The sequence below is a fragment of the Pipra filicauda genome, unplaced genomic scaffold (genome assembly GCF_003945595.2).
Source record: "Pipra filicauda isolate LSUMZ 115617 unplaced genomic scaffold, ASM394559v2 scaffold265_size1292809_pilon, whole genome shotgun sequence".
Lineage (NCBI taxonomy): Eukaryota > Metazoa > Chordata > Aves > Passeriformes > Pipridae > Pipra > Pipra filicauda.
Window position 1 is genome coordinate 245,938 of NW_024104382.1, and position 15,191 is coordinate 261,128.

The 15,191-nt window shown below is 43.4% G+C and overlaps 1 protein-coding gene across 1 annotated transcript in view; it reads left to right on the forward strand.

Moving 5' to 3' along the window:
- The window catches only part of PTPRT (protein tyrosine phosphatase receptor type T), a 282,106-nt gene that overhangs the window by 221,605 nt on the left and 45,310 nt on the right, over positions 1 to 15,191 (forward strand). Inside the window, exons 15-17 of the mRNA XM_039382339.1 lie at positions 5,556 to 5,633; positions 5,835 to 5,870; positions 14,850 to 15,037. Coding sequence (XP_039238273.1) covers positions 5,556 to 5,633; positions 5,835 to 5,870; positions 14,850 to 15,037 — 302 coding nt within the window. The remainder of the gene's footprint in view (positions 1 to 5,555; positions 5,634 to 5,834; positions 5,871 to 14,849; positions 15,038 to 15,191) is intronic.

A 15,191-nucleotide genomic window follows, 5' to 3' on the forward strand; every position in this document is an offset into this window, starting at 1 on the left:
AGTCAAAGAGGCACATGTTTATTTGTTCCTTAGAAATATCTTTTCCTTTGTGAGTAGGAGAGTCAAATCAAATCACTTAGCTGACTTGTAGGATGAAATAACATTTTGTGTATGAAATGGTTATGAAAGAAGGCATGGTCTCCTGGCTAGAGAACTGGAATGGAAAGACAGCATTTCTTCTTTTTGTCTGTGTCCTCGCTTTATTCTTCACCCAGGTTCAGTAAAACTGATCTTAGTTAACACTTGTAAACCACTCAGACCTCTGTAGCTCAAAGAGTTTTGTGGGTAAAGCAGCACAAAGTCATCCTTTAACCTCTCTAGATGCAGGCTGAGTGCATGGTGGATTGCATGGTGGATTTGTAAACTTTTTTTCGTATTAAATAAATATAAACTTAGACACTCTGGGCATGTCACTCCTTCTTTTGACACTGAGCCTGCTAGTTTGGACAGGGAACAGCTCTGAAACTCAAGTGTGTACTAAAACTCTTGTCTTTAGTGAACTGTTTTTTCCCCCTAATTACTAACATGGATGTGCTCATGGTACAAAATGTGTTTTATCACTGCCACTGATTTCTTGTAATCTCAGATTGAGTGGGACAGGCTGAGTGAATTCTTCCTTTCCCTCTATCTGTAGGTCATGTCAAATTCCATCTGCACATGTTGGTGCTGCCACTCTGGGTAGCACACTCTGAGATGGATAAATAGGTGTTTGGGACCGTCAGGGCCAGCAGTGAACACTTTCCTCTGATATTAAATTGACTTCAGTCAAGATCTAATTTTCTCAGGCTCTGAGCAGCTCTATCTCCTGAGGAGGCAGCAGGAGTTGTCTGGGGTTCATATCTTTGAGAGGCAGGAGAGCAGCAGACACTGCTGGAGCAGCCACCCCGGAGCAGCCAGGGCAGCTTGGCTGAAATGTCTGGGGAAAATGAAGTGTTTAACACTTCCTTCAGAATCTGGGTTTTTGAAAGTCTGGGGGTTCTTTTTCCAACCAGAGACAAGCTTAAAATATGACCTCATTTCTTTCCCTTGGTATTTTGACAGACTAATTAAAACAGCTGAGTCATTTACTTGAAATGGCAACTATAGAATATATGCTGTATCAAATTTGGTGAGAAAGCATCCCTCCAGGTTTCTCTTCTTTAAATCAGTTAGACCTTTGCTTGTCTGACATCACTGCAGATTTTACCAGTCTCCCCCTATAACACAGCCTGAGTCAATCATGGGTTGACTCTTTTTGGATTTTTCCCTCTTTATGTCCATGAGAAAGAATTATTAATGAACCTTCATGATTTCTCCAAATTTTTGACTGCCAAGTCCAGGATGCTGAGGTGTTGGAGGTAAGTTCTGTGCAGTAGTGTGCACGTGCTGATACAGGAATTTTATGGGTAAAAACCTTCCTTAAAAAAATATAAAATTGCATAATAAAGTTTAATACTTGAGGGTTTCTATGCAGGCCTGCTTTGGAATAACATAATAAGATTAATTCTTAACCTTCCTGCTAACTAATAGAGTTTTACTGGGGGTTATCCATCCTAGCTGGTGAAATCAACTGTCTTAAGCAGCAGTCAAAGTCCTTCTGAAATTGTCTCTTTGCCCCCAATGGTAAATAGAATTTGCAGGTATCTCCTGATGGGGAGTCACCCTCTCCATGCTGCCCCTCAGCTCTGGGAGCCTGACTTGGCTGCAGCAGTGACATGGAAATACCCCCCTCCTTCTTGAAGAAAAGTCCACCAAGAGAAGCAAAGTGTTCTCAGTCCCAGGATCACCTTGGGAGCTCACAAAAGCAATTAAATAGAACATGCCAACTTGCTAAGTAGGATCCCTCACAGTTATTGAGTGACTTGCAGACAGGTTTATCTCCAGAATACATGTCCTTGCAGGGCTTGTACCCTTCCCTCCAGTTTTTGCTTTCTGTCACAATAATTTTGATAATTTTGCAGGCAGAAGAAATTCAGTGAGTCCCTGTAGAAGCTTTTCTGTTCCCGTGGTCCCTCCAGCTTGGCCAGGGCTCTGCTCCCATGGCAGGGGGACTTTAGCTCTCCCTGGGTGAGCCCTGCCCACCCTCCTGCTGTAGCTTCCCTGTCACACTGCCCTGTCACCTCCAGCAGCTCTCAGAGGTGCTGCCTGGTGCTCTCCATCATGAATGAGATCAAAAATGAACAGCTGCCCTTCTGCTTCTCAGCCCCTCCTTCTCTGAGGAGGCATCAAGACCTCAGGTCTTGCTGAAAGTGGTAGAAAATTGGGCATTTATCTTTCCTGGCCTGAAGCAAAGCCCCTCATCCCTCCTTCCATTCTGCAGTGTTAGTTGTTATCCAGGCAGGATTCTTATTCGTGCATACAGGGGTCTAAATTAAAGAGATTTTTTTGGACTCAACCTCTGTCTCTGACACCATATGGAATCAGAGAAGGTGTTTGCTGCAACATAAATTATTCCATGGCTGTTCCAGCTTGTCTGGTTTTACTCAGGGATTATGTGGAGGTGAAGCAGGCTCATTGTAGTTGTTCGTTTCCTCCAGTATCATGCTTTTTAAAAAATAAAAATACATCCTAAATCCCTTGGAGGTAGATGAAGGTCTTTGGGTGTTGGAGTGTGCTCTTTGGTGTGCAGGAACATCTGGAAAGCAGCACAGTCACACGTAGACGCTGGTCTGTGCAGGGTTATTATGCACCAGGATGGCAAACTGGAGGCAAGATGGGCCTAAATTGTCCCCCAGATCTGCAGTGCCCAGGAGGGTGTGCAGGGGGGTGTCACCCCCCAGAAATCCCGTGCAGTTTGGCAGGGATGGGAGAAGCAGCAGTACAGGAGCTCAGCAGTGATGCACTGCTGATGTGTTCTGCTCTTCTGGCTGTGCTGTGCTAAAATGCCACGGACCAGGCTTGGCCAGGAGAATTCCATGTCCCCAGCAGAGCCATCCTGACATCCTGGCAGGGGTTCTGGCAGGAACTGTTTGATTCTGAGGATTTCATGCCTTAAAATGCAGCCAGTTTTGCTAGAAACTGCCTTATGAAGGTGTGCTTAGCTTCTGTAACATCTCACTTTGGGAGGAGACCCCTTTCCAGCCACCCTTCAGGGGTGAGACTGATAGAGATGAGGTCTGTGGCTTTAGTGTTCCAGCATTTTGGAAGTGGGGGAGCTGAGTTTTGCAGTAGTAGACACTACTACACAGTTACCAAGTTACTCTGCTTTTATTTAGGAGAACAAGATGAGAGGAAGATGTAGGCAAGTGGCACTCAGGATGTTAAGGATCCCTTTGAACCAAGAAACATATAAACTCACACCTTTCCATATCCTGAGTGTTTTTGTGATGAGTGACACGCAAAGGTCTTTAGGTTTACTCTGACTCACAAAAGACAAATACAGCAAGATCTGGTTCTTACTCCTACCCCATAGACAATTTTCACTCATAATCTGGTCACCTGCTAAGTGCAGTCCAAGGACTTGTAGTGTCATGAATATGAGGTGTTTTCTTTAGTACAAAAATTATTAAAAATAAAAAATAAACCCACATTTCATCAAAGGCATAAAAGGAAAATATACTAAATTCCCTTTTACTGGTTTGGCTGGGATTTTTGTGGGGGTTTCTAGCACAAAAGAAATCTTATAAAAATGAAAGAAGAATAATTTTCAGACTAGGAAGAAGCCTCCACCACTCTGCATGACTAGAGGGATCTGTCATGTGGCCTCACGTGCCACTCCAGGGAATACAAAGAGAATTTTTAATGAAGTCTTAATCTCTACCCCGATATGAAATCCTCTCTGGACGTGTTCCCTTTGATTACAGAGCTGAGTGCTTGTAAGAACCTCTGGTTAGGAAGCAGCACTGTGTACACATTTCATTATACAAGCCACCACCTGACTGATTTGGGGAAGAAGTTCTCCAAAGTATTGGGAAACTTTGTTGATGTTGTTGTTTTGTTTTCTTTGTGGTTTGGGTTTTTTTGGGGTGTGTATGTATTTGTTTGTTTTAGGGTTTGTTTGCTTGTTTTTGGGTTTTTTGTTCATTTCATAAACCTCACTTGGTAACATTTTTAATCAAACTCACTGAAGGGAGGGGTTTATCTTCAGCTGCCTCAGTAATTTATCCTTAGCAGTTCTGGAGAGGCAATAAGGCCCTGTGAGTTCTTTACACTCCCAAATTCCAGAAAACCTTCGGTCCTGCTCCAAGCCCTGAGCACTGACTTGCTCTGTGGTGCTGGGCAAACCAATTCCTCTGTTTAGATCTTATTTTATGTATCTGCCAAAGTGACCAAGTTGTGAGTGTGGTAAGAGAAGGGTCTGATTTAGGCTGACAAACACAGAGCAAGAGGCCCCAGAGGAGAGAAGCTTTCTGACTCTGGGCAGCTGGGGCAGAGCTCCAGCAGACTAAACTATGAAAAATTCGATTGTTTTAATGTGTTTTCAAGTGGTGCAAGTCTGAAAATATGCTGGGAGAACTCAGAGTGAGAGCAAGTTCATTTACTAGATGATTCTAAACTGCTCAGGAGGTAATTCTGCTGACTTTATGGAACTCCCTAGACCAGTGACTTCTTTGGTTTTCCCCATAGAATAACTCAAAGTTTTTAAGCGGTGTTTGCTCTAGAGATACAAAAATTGCTTCTGAAATTACTTTGATGTACACTGAGTTTTATCTACTTCCACTGGGCTGTGGAATAGTTTTTCCTGTGTTATCTGCTGTCATCTTTCTGATGTACTGAGATTTGTATTAGCTTGTTTCCCAACATTCTGAGGAGGAGATAAATAAATGCCTGTAACTCCAAGAGTGAATGCAGAGTGATAACAAAAGGATATGCCTTCAAAAATGATGGATTACCATAAGAATGTACATGTTTGCTATTGTAGGTATAAACCAACCTCATAAATTTACTATCAACACAAGAATCTATTGTGAAGATGTTGAGCCTTTCCAAAATTGTTTGATTAATATGGAAGTACTTGATTTTATTAATATGGAAATTTGTGGATTCTTGTCCTGAGAAATCTGTTGCTTTAATGGGAAAAGGCAGGGATGCTTGTCCTGCTGAAAGAACCCAACTCACAGGGGAAAGGATTATAGGGTTTGCTGTGAACAGCCTTGGCTCAAAGAACAAGTCCCTTTTAATCTTGTGCTGTTTTAACCAAAAAATTGCTCCCCTGCCTGTGTATTTTTGTGGTTTATTTTACTGTTAATACTGACTTTCTGCAGTTTGTATTTTGGGGGTCATTTTTAAGAATATTTCTCCTAGAGATAAAACCATAAGCTTGCTTCTTTGGTTAAAAAAATTGATATTTAGACTAGAGACCTGTGAATGTAGCTGTATGTGTATCCCTTGTAGGAACATATTGATTTACAGTAACTATAATACTATATTTGGGGTGTGGAGTGCTTATATTAAAGAAAATCCATCATGATGACAATGTAATAAATGTAATATGCATGTCGAGATGAAAAATATAATTCATTTTGATAAGCCTTATATATCCCATATTACTGTGTTCTTTGAGGAACATTCTCCCTGTTCTCTTTCTCTCTCTTAATATATGTCTAAAGTCTTTTCCTTATGTCTTTCCTACCTAGCATCACCCTCTCCTTGTTCATTTTCTGTCCAAAGCAAAACCCTTCAGAGCAAATCTATGTTGAATTCCTACTACTCAGGTACTAGTGCCAGACTTTTCTTTCGTTTCTAAATTTCCTTTGCTTTTTTTATGTTTCCCAATATGACCTATAAGACTGAGGCTTCTGAGTGTGACACACAGCTAACCTTGTTTTCGTTTTCTGTAACTTTTTTTCCCGTTGATCTTCTGTTGGTTTCCATTGATCCGTGTCGTGTGGGTGACCGGAATTCCATCCCAAAAGTATCATCAGACACTGTCCCATCGACCACGCTGTTAGGTAAGAAGACAGGTATGGTGTATGGCACTGGAGAGCAAACACACTCATTGTATCCTGAAAATAACTTGGAGAGACAGCACTGCTAAGTGTTTGGGTTCCAAAATCACGATTAGTCCTGGGGTCGTGTGTTAATTGGAAAGCTTTTGTTTCATTCCTGTTTAATTATTGATATTAATTGAGTGTTTGTTTTTTTTTTAAAGGAAAGAACAGTTCAAAAATTAAGATTTAGGAGTTCTAACAAGTATTTGGTGTTTCTTTTTGTGAATGAGGTTTGGGTTCTGGGCCAAATTTCCCCACACACAGCCTTGCCATCAGCTTAGTTTTGACTCATGGAGATGGTTGTGCCTGTGCAGCCAGCACAGAATCACAGAACTGTTTGGTTTGGAAGGGGTCTTTTTCATGGAGACAGGCTGGAAGAGCTGGGGGTGTTCAGAGAAGGCTTCAGGGAGACCTTAAAGCCCCTTCCAGCACCTAAAGGGGTTCCAAGAGAGCTGGAGAGGGACTTGTGACAAGGGCGTGCCTGGAGTCACAGGACAAGGGGGAATGGCTTTAAACTGAAAGAGAGCAGGTTTAGATTGGACATTAAAAAAGAAATTGTTCCCTGTGAGGGTGGGGAGGCCCTGGCACAGGTTGCCCAGAGAAGCTGTGGCTGCCCCTGGATCCCTGGAAGTGTCCAAGGCCAGGTTGGACAGGGCTTGGAGCAACCTGGGATAGTGGAAGGGGATTGGAACTTAGATGGTCTTTAGGTTCCCTCCTATCCCAAACCATTCTGATTCTCTGATTTATGAGTTCCTCTGCTATGAAGCAGAAAGATGATTTGTGGTTGATCAGAATCTCACCAGTGGTGTTTATCAGACCTGTCATTTTGGATTATCTGCAGTAAATGCTCCCTCCCAGACCCAGTAATGTGCAGTGACCGCCTTGAACATCACTCAGAACACGCTGAAGGGCCATCCTAGACCAGGATGGAATTACAACCAGTGGCTGTTCTTTGGCTTCCAGACTGACAGCCTGGGCACAGAGGCTTGGAGGGGCTGCCACAACACACACATTCATCCCGTTGTCTGTCAAAAGCTGACAGCAATGGATGAGGCCTCTTGGAATGAGGTGGGCAGGGAAAGGAGTCCATTTTCCAGAAGGTTTTGTTCTCATTTCCCAGAGACTCAATAAAAAAGTCCAAAGCCAGGTTTCTCTCTTGGCTGTGCCTCAGAAACAGGGCCCTGACCTGCAGTTTGCTGGAAGAGGTGAAACTTCTCTGCCTTGCACTCAGCATCTGGGAAAACCTGATCATCGTTTGGGGGAGCTGTTTTCCCTCTCTGTCATGACAGAATTATGGTGTGAACTGCACATTTTATCTCCTGAAGCTCAAGGAGCAATGAACAGGTTCAGTCTGTATTTCTTATGGCAAAGCAAAAGCCAAAAACACCCCGAAAACTTTTAAACCCCCACATTTTAGAGAGGAAAAAGAGAAAATAGGAATTTCACTTAGGTATTCAAAACTCTTTTAAACTTTTACTAACCACTATATCTGAGTAAGAATTGATTTCCCTGCTTTACACATGGGATGTGAAGTTTAGAGCACTTTTAAGACCTGAATTACACTGACTGGTCACCGCCCCAGTTCCACCTGAATTTAACAGGCTGTGAAACGTTCCTTGGCACTGGAGAAATTTCTGTCTTGTGACTCGAAGACAAATTAAAACCTTGGTGTTCTGGCTTCTCAGAAAGATTCATCAGACCTTGGATGTTGCTGTATGAGCAAAATAAGTTTAATTTTTGATGTTCCTTAATATTCATTCCCAGGACAGAGAAAGATATCTTAAAAGGGACATCAGTCATCCCACTACCAATATCCATCTCTGGGCTCTGCCTGCAGTTCAGCACTGTTTGTTCCCAGCTGTTGTACATTCTGCTAATAAATGTTCTGTATCTGCAGTAGTAGATGACTCCCTAGGCTTGACTGGGACAAGATTTGTTGATAGTAAGATCCAGGGGATTTTGGTTTTGCCTCTACCCTATCCCATGCTTGATTAATCCTTTCTTATGTAATGCATGTTTTTAGTGAGGTCATTTTCTCTTCCAGTCCTGGACAACTCTGGATTTTAAATGTTTCTCACAAAGACCTTCACTAGAGAACTGAATATCTGACACTGAGAAATAAAAGAGGTGGATATTCACCTGAAGAGGAGGGAGCACAAGCTGAGAGGTTGTTTTTGAGAGAAAATGTTCATGACCAGGACCTCTTGAGGATGTTCAGGAGATCTGATCAGTGCAGTCTCTCCCAGGGAACCAGCATGTCTTTCCCTTGCATCCACTGTCATCTCCCAGCAGTATGTGAGGACATTCAGCCTTTTTCTCATTTCAGGATCCTCACAACAGGAGCTGCTGCCCTCCAGAGAGGATGGGGACTGCAGTGCCTTGTAGCTGCTTGCAGATGGGCAGAACAAGCAGGGAGAGCTCCTTGTAATGAAGCTGGCTTGGGCTTAGAAAGACAGAGAAATTTTCCCCGGATTTCACTCTTATGTAGCTTGGATGGGCTTTGCCCATTCTTAACCAGTCTGCTGTGAGTGTATCCACAACCTGGTTTGAAGGACTCAGAGATGTTCAGAAGCCAATATCGCTGCTCTAACAGCATTACTGGTTCTTTTAATTGTGGGATGAGTTATTTTTATGCAATGGAAGCTCAAAAATCAACAGCTTGACCTGTTCAGTTGTATCTGCAGCCTCCCAGGCCATGGCAGCCCCTGACAAGGAGCTGTGGGAGAGGCTTTCCCATCATTTCCCTGTGCTCAGGTTGGCAGCAGAAGGGAGCAATGGAGGGGCAGACCCTTGTAGGGATCCTTGAGCTGAACTTCTCTTACATTTCTGTCTGCCTGCAGAAGATCAGGTGGCTTGGAAAACTCTCTTTTCCAGCCATTAATGGCTTCTAGTTTCCTGTGGTGTTTTGAAGCTGCCAGTGGTTTTTCAGCTGTAACTAATGAATTGCTCTGAGAGGTGGGTAGGTCTGGCACCTTCTCCTCGCCGAGGAGGCAAAGAGAGATTTGACTTGGCAAGGTCCACACAGCTGAAGAGCTGCAGTTACACTTGTCCCCAAATCTTTGCCCACCTCACCAAAGGAACTTTGTGCCTTTAACAGGATTTTTTTTCTAAGCTAACTGATGAAGAAAATGTGTGGAATGGTTTTTATACTATTAGAATGCTCTTGCATAAGGTGTTAACCAAGCAAGTCTTAAAAATCTCTAGAACCTGGAGAAAATTACTTACTTTTTTAAAAAAATTATGGATATGTGGCTTCTTCACAGCCTTTGAAATGGAAGGTGTATCTTCTGTTCTCTGTCAAGCCTGCTATCAGAAGGCTTTTTGTTAAGGCTTTTCATAGCTCAGTTGATATCATTTGATAAGGGATGTTTTGACTCTGCTTTGCCATAGCACTGTTGGTGTTGTAGATAGTACATTATAGCTGGATATTTATCATATAACAAAGCCTTGATGCACACAAAAAAGCAAATTATTTTTTCCAGCTTGCACCATATCCCTGGTGTAAGGGCAGGAGGTATCAGCCATGCTGGAGTCATCCTCAGGAGATGTCAAGATGACAGCCCTTACTCTGGTGTAGAGAGACTGGCTCTGTGTGTAATTAAATCCATCACAAACACCACTCAAAACATAATTTATTTTGTGCAAAGGATGTCTTACCACATCTTATCACTTGCCAAGGCTAAGAGAATAAAAATATAAGCAGAGATGATAGGCCTGTCGTTTCAGACACAGAAGGAATTTGTGGTTATTAAAGCAAAAGTTTTGAAAGAAACTTCATGTATAGAAGATGACACGTTAGTTCAGCTTTGCTTTTAGTTGTCTGAGGCTTAAGTTGGTTTTCTGGTCAGGAGGCAACATCATACTGTGTGTCCAGATATCCATTTCTCTAACTGTGTTTACAAAACAAGATGATATCTATAAAAGCATCTAAAGCTTTAATCCCCAAAGGTGCCTGGAGGAGCAGGTCCCCTCCCAGCAGCCTTACTGGGATGTTGCACTGATCGTACAGAGTCACTTTGAGACTGGGAATCTAATTCCTCAGCTGCTCTTCATCTTTATCTGTGACATCTGTGGAGAAGTTGATCAGTTTTTCTGTGGAGGGAAACATATTTATTTCCCTTGTCTGGGTAGCACAAAAGTATATAATACAAGATGGTGTAGCAGCAATAGGCAGGCAATAGTATCTCACCCTCAGGGTTACTCATCAAATGGGGGAAGATTCCACCTCACTGGCCTCTGCTCCAGCTCCCCTCTGCGTGCTGGGCTCTGTTCTGTTTCTTTTGGCAAAAGAAGACCTCAGAATTGAGTTCAACAAGTTCATGATTATTTTCTCCAGCAAAGAGAGCCACAAAAAGCACCATTTCATAAGCAGGGAGAGTTTACAAATATGTGAAGTCAACGTTGTTAAATTTGATCCTCTGCACTTACACACTAAACACGCAAGCTGAGATGCCTGAAATGTCTCCCAATCAGACTAGTTATATGAGAGCCAGTGAATCATTAATTTAATGTCTTCTGCAAAAATTCAGGGTGTTCTGTGAACTCTTAGGCTGATCATAGAATGGTTTGGGCTGGAAGGAACCTTAGAGATCATCTCATTCCACCCCCTGCCATGAGCAGGGACACCTTCCACTAGCCCAGGTTGCTCCAAATCCCATCCAGCCTGGCCTTGGACACTTCCAGGGATGGGGAATCATGAATGTGCCAGCATCTGTGTTGGCAAAGGGCATCTTAGTGTGGGGAGTAAAAGTATTGCACTAGAAAGGGTTAACAAACAAGGGTAACAGACCTTGCTGTCACAAGCTGCTAATATTAGAAATGATTCTCTAATTACGAGTGTGTTTCCAGCAACAGGCAGAACACCTGTCTTATTTACAGCTGCACAAAAAAGAACTGTGGAAAACTGGAAATGGTTCTGGGAAAGAACCAGGACCCTGAGCAGCCTGCCCTAATGAGACTTCAGAAGCTCTCAATTGATTTACTTTATCAAAGAGGATCTGAAGAAGTGATTTGATCAGTGCCTGCGTGGGTCAGGATTTCAAATGCTCAGAGGGCTCTTTAATCTAACAGGAGGTATAATAAGATTCAGTGCCTGCAATCGAAGCTAAGCAAAATCAAATTGCAATTAGGAAATGTTTAGACAGCGAGGGTAATTAACCATTGCCACAACTTTTGGGGTCAGAATGGAATCACCACATCTTGAGATGTTTTAATTTGGATTGTTTTTTGGAACTGTACTCCCATCTTTGGTATGCAATGAAATATGATGGTGTGTGTTCCTGTCACGAATATGAGGACATATGACTAGAAATAAGATGTGCATATGAAGTATAATCCAGAAAACCCCGATGCACAATTCTGTATGTTTAGTAGTTTTTGAGTATTAGAGTGAATTATTTCGTGCAACTTTCCTACAAAAAAAAAAGTTATTTTCTTGCTTTTCTTTTCTGACCAAAAACTCGTGGAAGGCACACGTGCTTCAGAGCCACTGCCAAAAATTTAGTGAAAAGTCTTGGTCAGTTTGTCCTCAAAGTCATCCTCTTCTGCAGGGGACTGGGGACATGTTTGTGAGAAGCTGACAGAGAAAAGGGACTGTGGAAAATTGCTTCGACTTGCCTTTAGTGCAACAATTAAAGTACAGGCCTGACTTTGCTGGTATCTATTGTTGTCTTTTCCAGTAATAATTGTGCCAAAAGGAATGAGATGTGGTTCGTAGCTGCAACCTGCAGGAAAAGCAAAGCCCGTTTGCCAGCCCTCTAAAGGCTCTCTTGGTTGACTGTCCTGGTGAGAGATCACTTTGCTGCTCCCTCCCCTCGTACCTGCACTGTGAATTGTTCACAGGATTGCTGTAAACAGCACATCTTGGAGAGGGTGCTGTGCCTTTCTGAGCAGCTCATTAACCACACTGAGCTCCACACTCATGGGCTGATGAGGTGGAGGAGGAACAATGTGTTACTTGCATCAGGCTTTAGTAGCACAACGTGTAAACTCCAGGCTCGCCTCTTACGTGGCAGTTTGTCTCCCTAAAAGCACCTCTACATTTTCCTTGGCCCAGATAAAATGCTGGTGGCAACAACAGACAATCTGGAGCTGGTGCAGTTGTTGGGATCAGGTTTTTTTGCAGGTAACACAGAGGATGTTCAGGATGTGTTTGTCATGGAGGTCTGGAGGAGGTGATGATCTTGTTTCAGCTGTGTGTCACAGGGCTGAGAGTAGGTGACCCAGGTTGTGTGATACTTTTCTTTAAGCAGAAAGATGTGGCTGGGTGAGGGGCACACAAAAGGTGTGATGCCATGGACCACACTTGACAGTGTTCCCTGTGAGGGTGGGGAGGCCCTGGCACAGGTTGTTCAGAGAAACTGTGGCTGCCCCATCCCTGGAAGTGTCCAAGGATGGGGCTTGGAGCAACCTGGTCTAGTGGAGGTATCCCTGCCCATAGAAGGGGGGATGGAACAAGATGATCTTTAAGGTCCCTTCCAACTCAAACCATTCTGTGACTCTGTGACAATGCTGCAAGAGTTGTTCCTACAATCAGTGGGGTTTGTACCAATTTTTATCTCACTGACCAAATAGACCAGTTGTCACTATAGACTCAAAGGCCAGAGACAGACCCCTCTTTGCTTCTGAGCACCTTCTTCCTGTTCCAGACCTGTAACATGAGCACCTACTTTGAGAGAAATTATTCTGGAAGGGAGGGGGCACCACTTTCCTGGCTCTCACGTCTCCCTGTGATACATCTCTTTGAGAAGAGAGCCAAGTACAGCAGAATTAAAGGAACTGATGAAGAGAGAAATCAGTAATTGCTTGCAAAGGAGTTGGCTGATCTGAGCTGCATTTTACAGGTGGCCTGTGCTCTGCTGTGCCCTCCCTGTATTAGCTCCAGAACCACACATTAGTTTTAAGGCTCCCTCTCGAATAGGGATCTCATAATGTTTTTTAATTGGGGCTGATAAAATTGTGGCATTACTTGCAGGTTCCTGAGAGAAGCCAATTGTGAGATTGGGTTTGTATTAAGCCTAATGATGGAAAATTAAGCATAGTACGTCTGTCGGAAATGGTCCGCGATAAAAATCTTCTCCTTCCCATTACGGGAGCTTAATAGGGAATAGGGGGGGAAAGATGCATTGGGAAAGCCAATCCAACAAGGGGAATTAATAGGCCTTGAAATTCCCTCTGCTCGGAGTTCTCACACTGTCATTAGTCAGAGCATTAGGGATGATTATACAAGTGCTTTGGATGTTACTCTTCCTTAAATCCCAAATTTATTCACATTTTGTATGTGAGGGTTGCTTCGCTTGAGCCATAGCCCTGTAAATCTCCGAGTGTCCTGGGAATGTGACTGTGTTGATGAGAACCTGGCACCTAGAAATCCTTAAATTCAGGAGTCTCATCTTCAGAGCAGATGATCAGTGTGCTAATTTATTTCAGAAGAGCGGGATGTGATAATTCACCCACCAGATGATTTTATCTCACTGGTGATCAAGCAGCAGTGTCCACTGCTGGCATTCCTCTCTCCTCCTCATAGTCCTCCAGCTTCCAAACACAGCATATCCCTGTCTTCATATCTTCCCCTTAATCTAACAGTAAACCAGCTAAGGTGTTATTTGTCATGTTTTGTCATGTCACTGGTTCACCAGCTGCCAAGGAGACAGAGGGATCCCTCACCTCTCTGCTCCTGCCCACCTTCACAGGAGGGGCACAGGGAGCCCTCACTGCCTCTGATCCAGCCCCACAGTGCTTTCTCAAGCAATGTTTACAGTAGCATTCTGACCATATTTCTGCCTCACAAAGCCCACCCTGAAATTGCAATTTGATTTGTTTATTCTTTATGCCTTCAAAGACAGGGTTGCAGTGTTGCTGATGAGGGGGGTGTTTCAGCTCTCTGTCAGTGAACAAGCCCTGTGTGTGCCAGCTTAAGGGGGGTTTATCAACAGTCTGAGGGAGGGAGGTTTTTTGTTTGCTAAAGCTTGGCTTTGGGTAAGATCAGAAAGAATTGTGTATGTGGAAGGACCTGAGCATCTCAGATCCCTGTAATCTCAGGAAAAACCAATGGTATATTTGGCCAACTATTTAAATTTGGTCAACTCTAGTAGATAAGAAACTGAATTTTTCATTTAATCTGAGTTCCTGTTATTAAAAGTTGTTACAGTCAGTTGTTTGGTAATTGAAGTTATTATTTAAATTCTTTTCTATTAGTTCACCAGTAATATCTTGTTGGGTACACAGTTTTGCTGGAGATAGGAGGTTGCAGTTCCATCTGCATAGTGATAGATTTCTTTCAATCCATTTCTTCCAAAAAACCACCCTTTTCCTATTAAGTTTACACATCTGAAATTTAAATTTCTGCATGCAGGATAACTGCATTTTTACACTGCTTTATTATTTCTGATGATATTCCATCTTTGTAATTGACATATAAAATTTTAGGCCAGAACTAGCGGAGCAGTTTAATTTACCTCCGCTGTCCCATGTGGCTTATTTGAAATGCTAATAATTTGTTTGCTGTTCACTTGGGCCCCTTTCAGTTATCTCGTGCTGTACACCCCAAATGCTGCTTGAATCTCTTGCTCATCTGTGTGTATCTCTCAGCTGTGTTCTTTGCAGGTTTGTGAAGACAGGTATGTAATTTTGTTGGAGTTCTGGGGAGCTCACCCTTATGCTGTGTCCTCAGCAGCCTGGCTGGCTGTTCACTGTGTTCCAATCTCTTTGTGTTTGTGTCCTTGACACAAGGGGTTACTCCAGTGTGATTTAGTTTCCAGGCAGCTGAAGGCTGTTTCTTACTTATTTATATACTTATGTAGTGTGTGTTTCTTACTTACTTCTTTGCTTCCTTTCGCCAGCCCCAACCTACGGGGTGGGGGAGAAACAGGTAAAACAGAGAATGAGCCTGGAAATAGCAGAGTGGTGAAAGCTTGTTTTGCCTCCCTGTCTTTCCAACAGACAGCAGCCATGGAGAGATGCCCCAGCCCACGCTGACCATCCAGACCCACCCGTACCGCAGCTGCGAGCCCGTGGAGATGTCCTACCCCCGGGGGCAGTTCCAGCCTGCCATCCGAGTGGCAGACCTGCTGCAGCACATCACCCAGATGAAGAGGGGACAGGGCTATGGCTTCAAAGAGGAGTATGAGGTAAGAGGAACCTTCACTCACTTGTAGTAGAGGAGTGTAAGGGCAGAAGACCCTTCCGAAAGATTTATCATGAGATCAGGGCTTATTTCGCTTAGGGAGACTTTCCTGCCTGGAAGAGGCATCTGTCCTAGAGACAGTTTTGGATGTTTTCTCC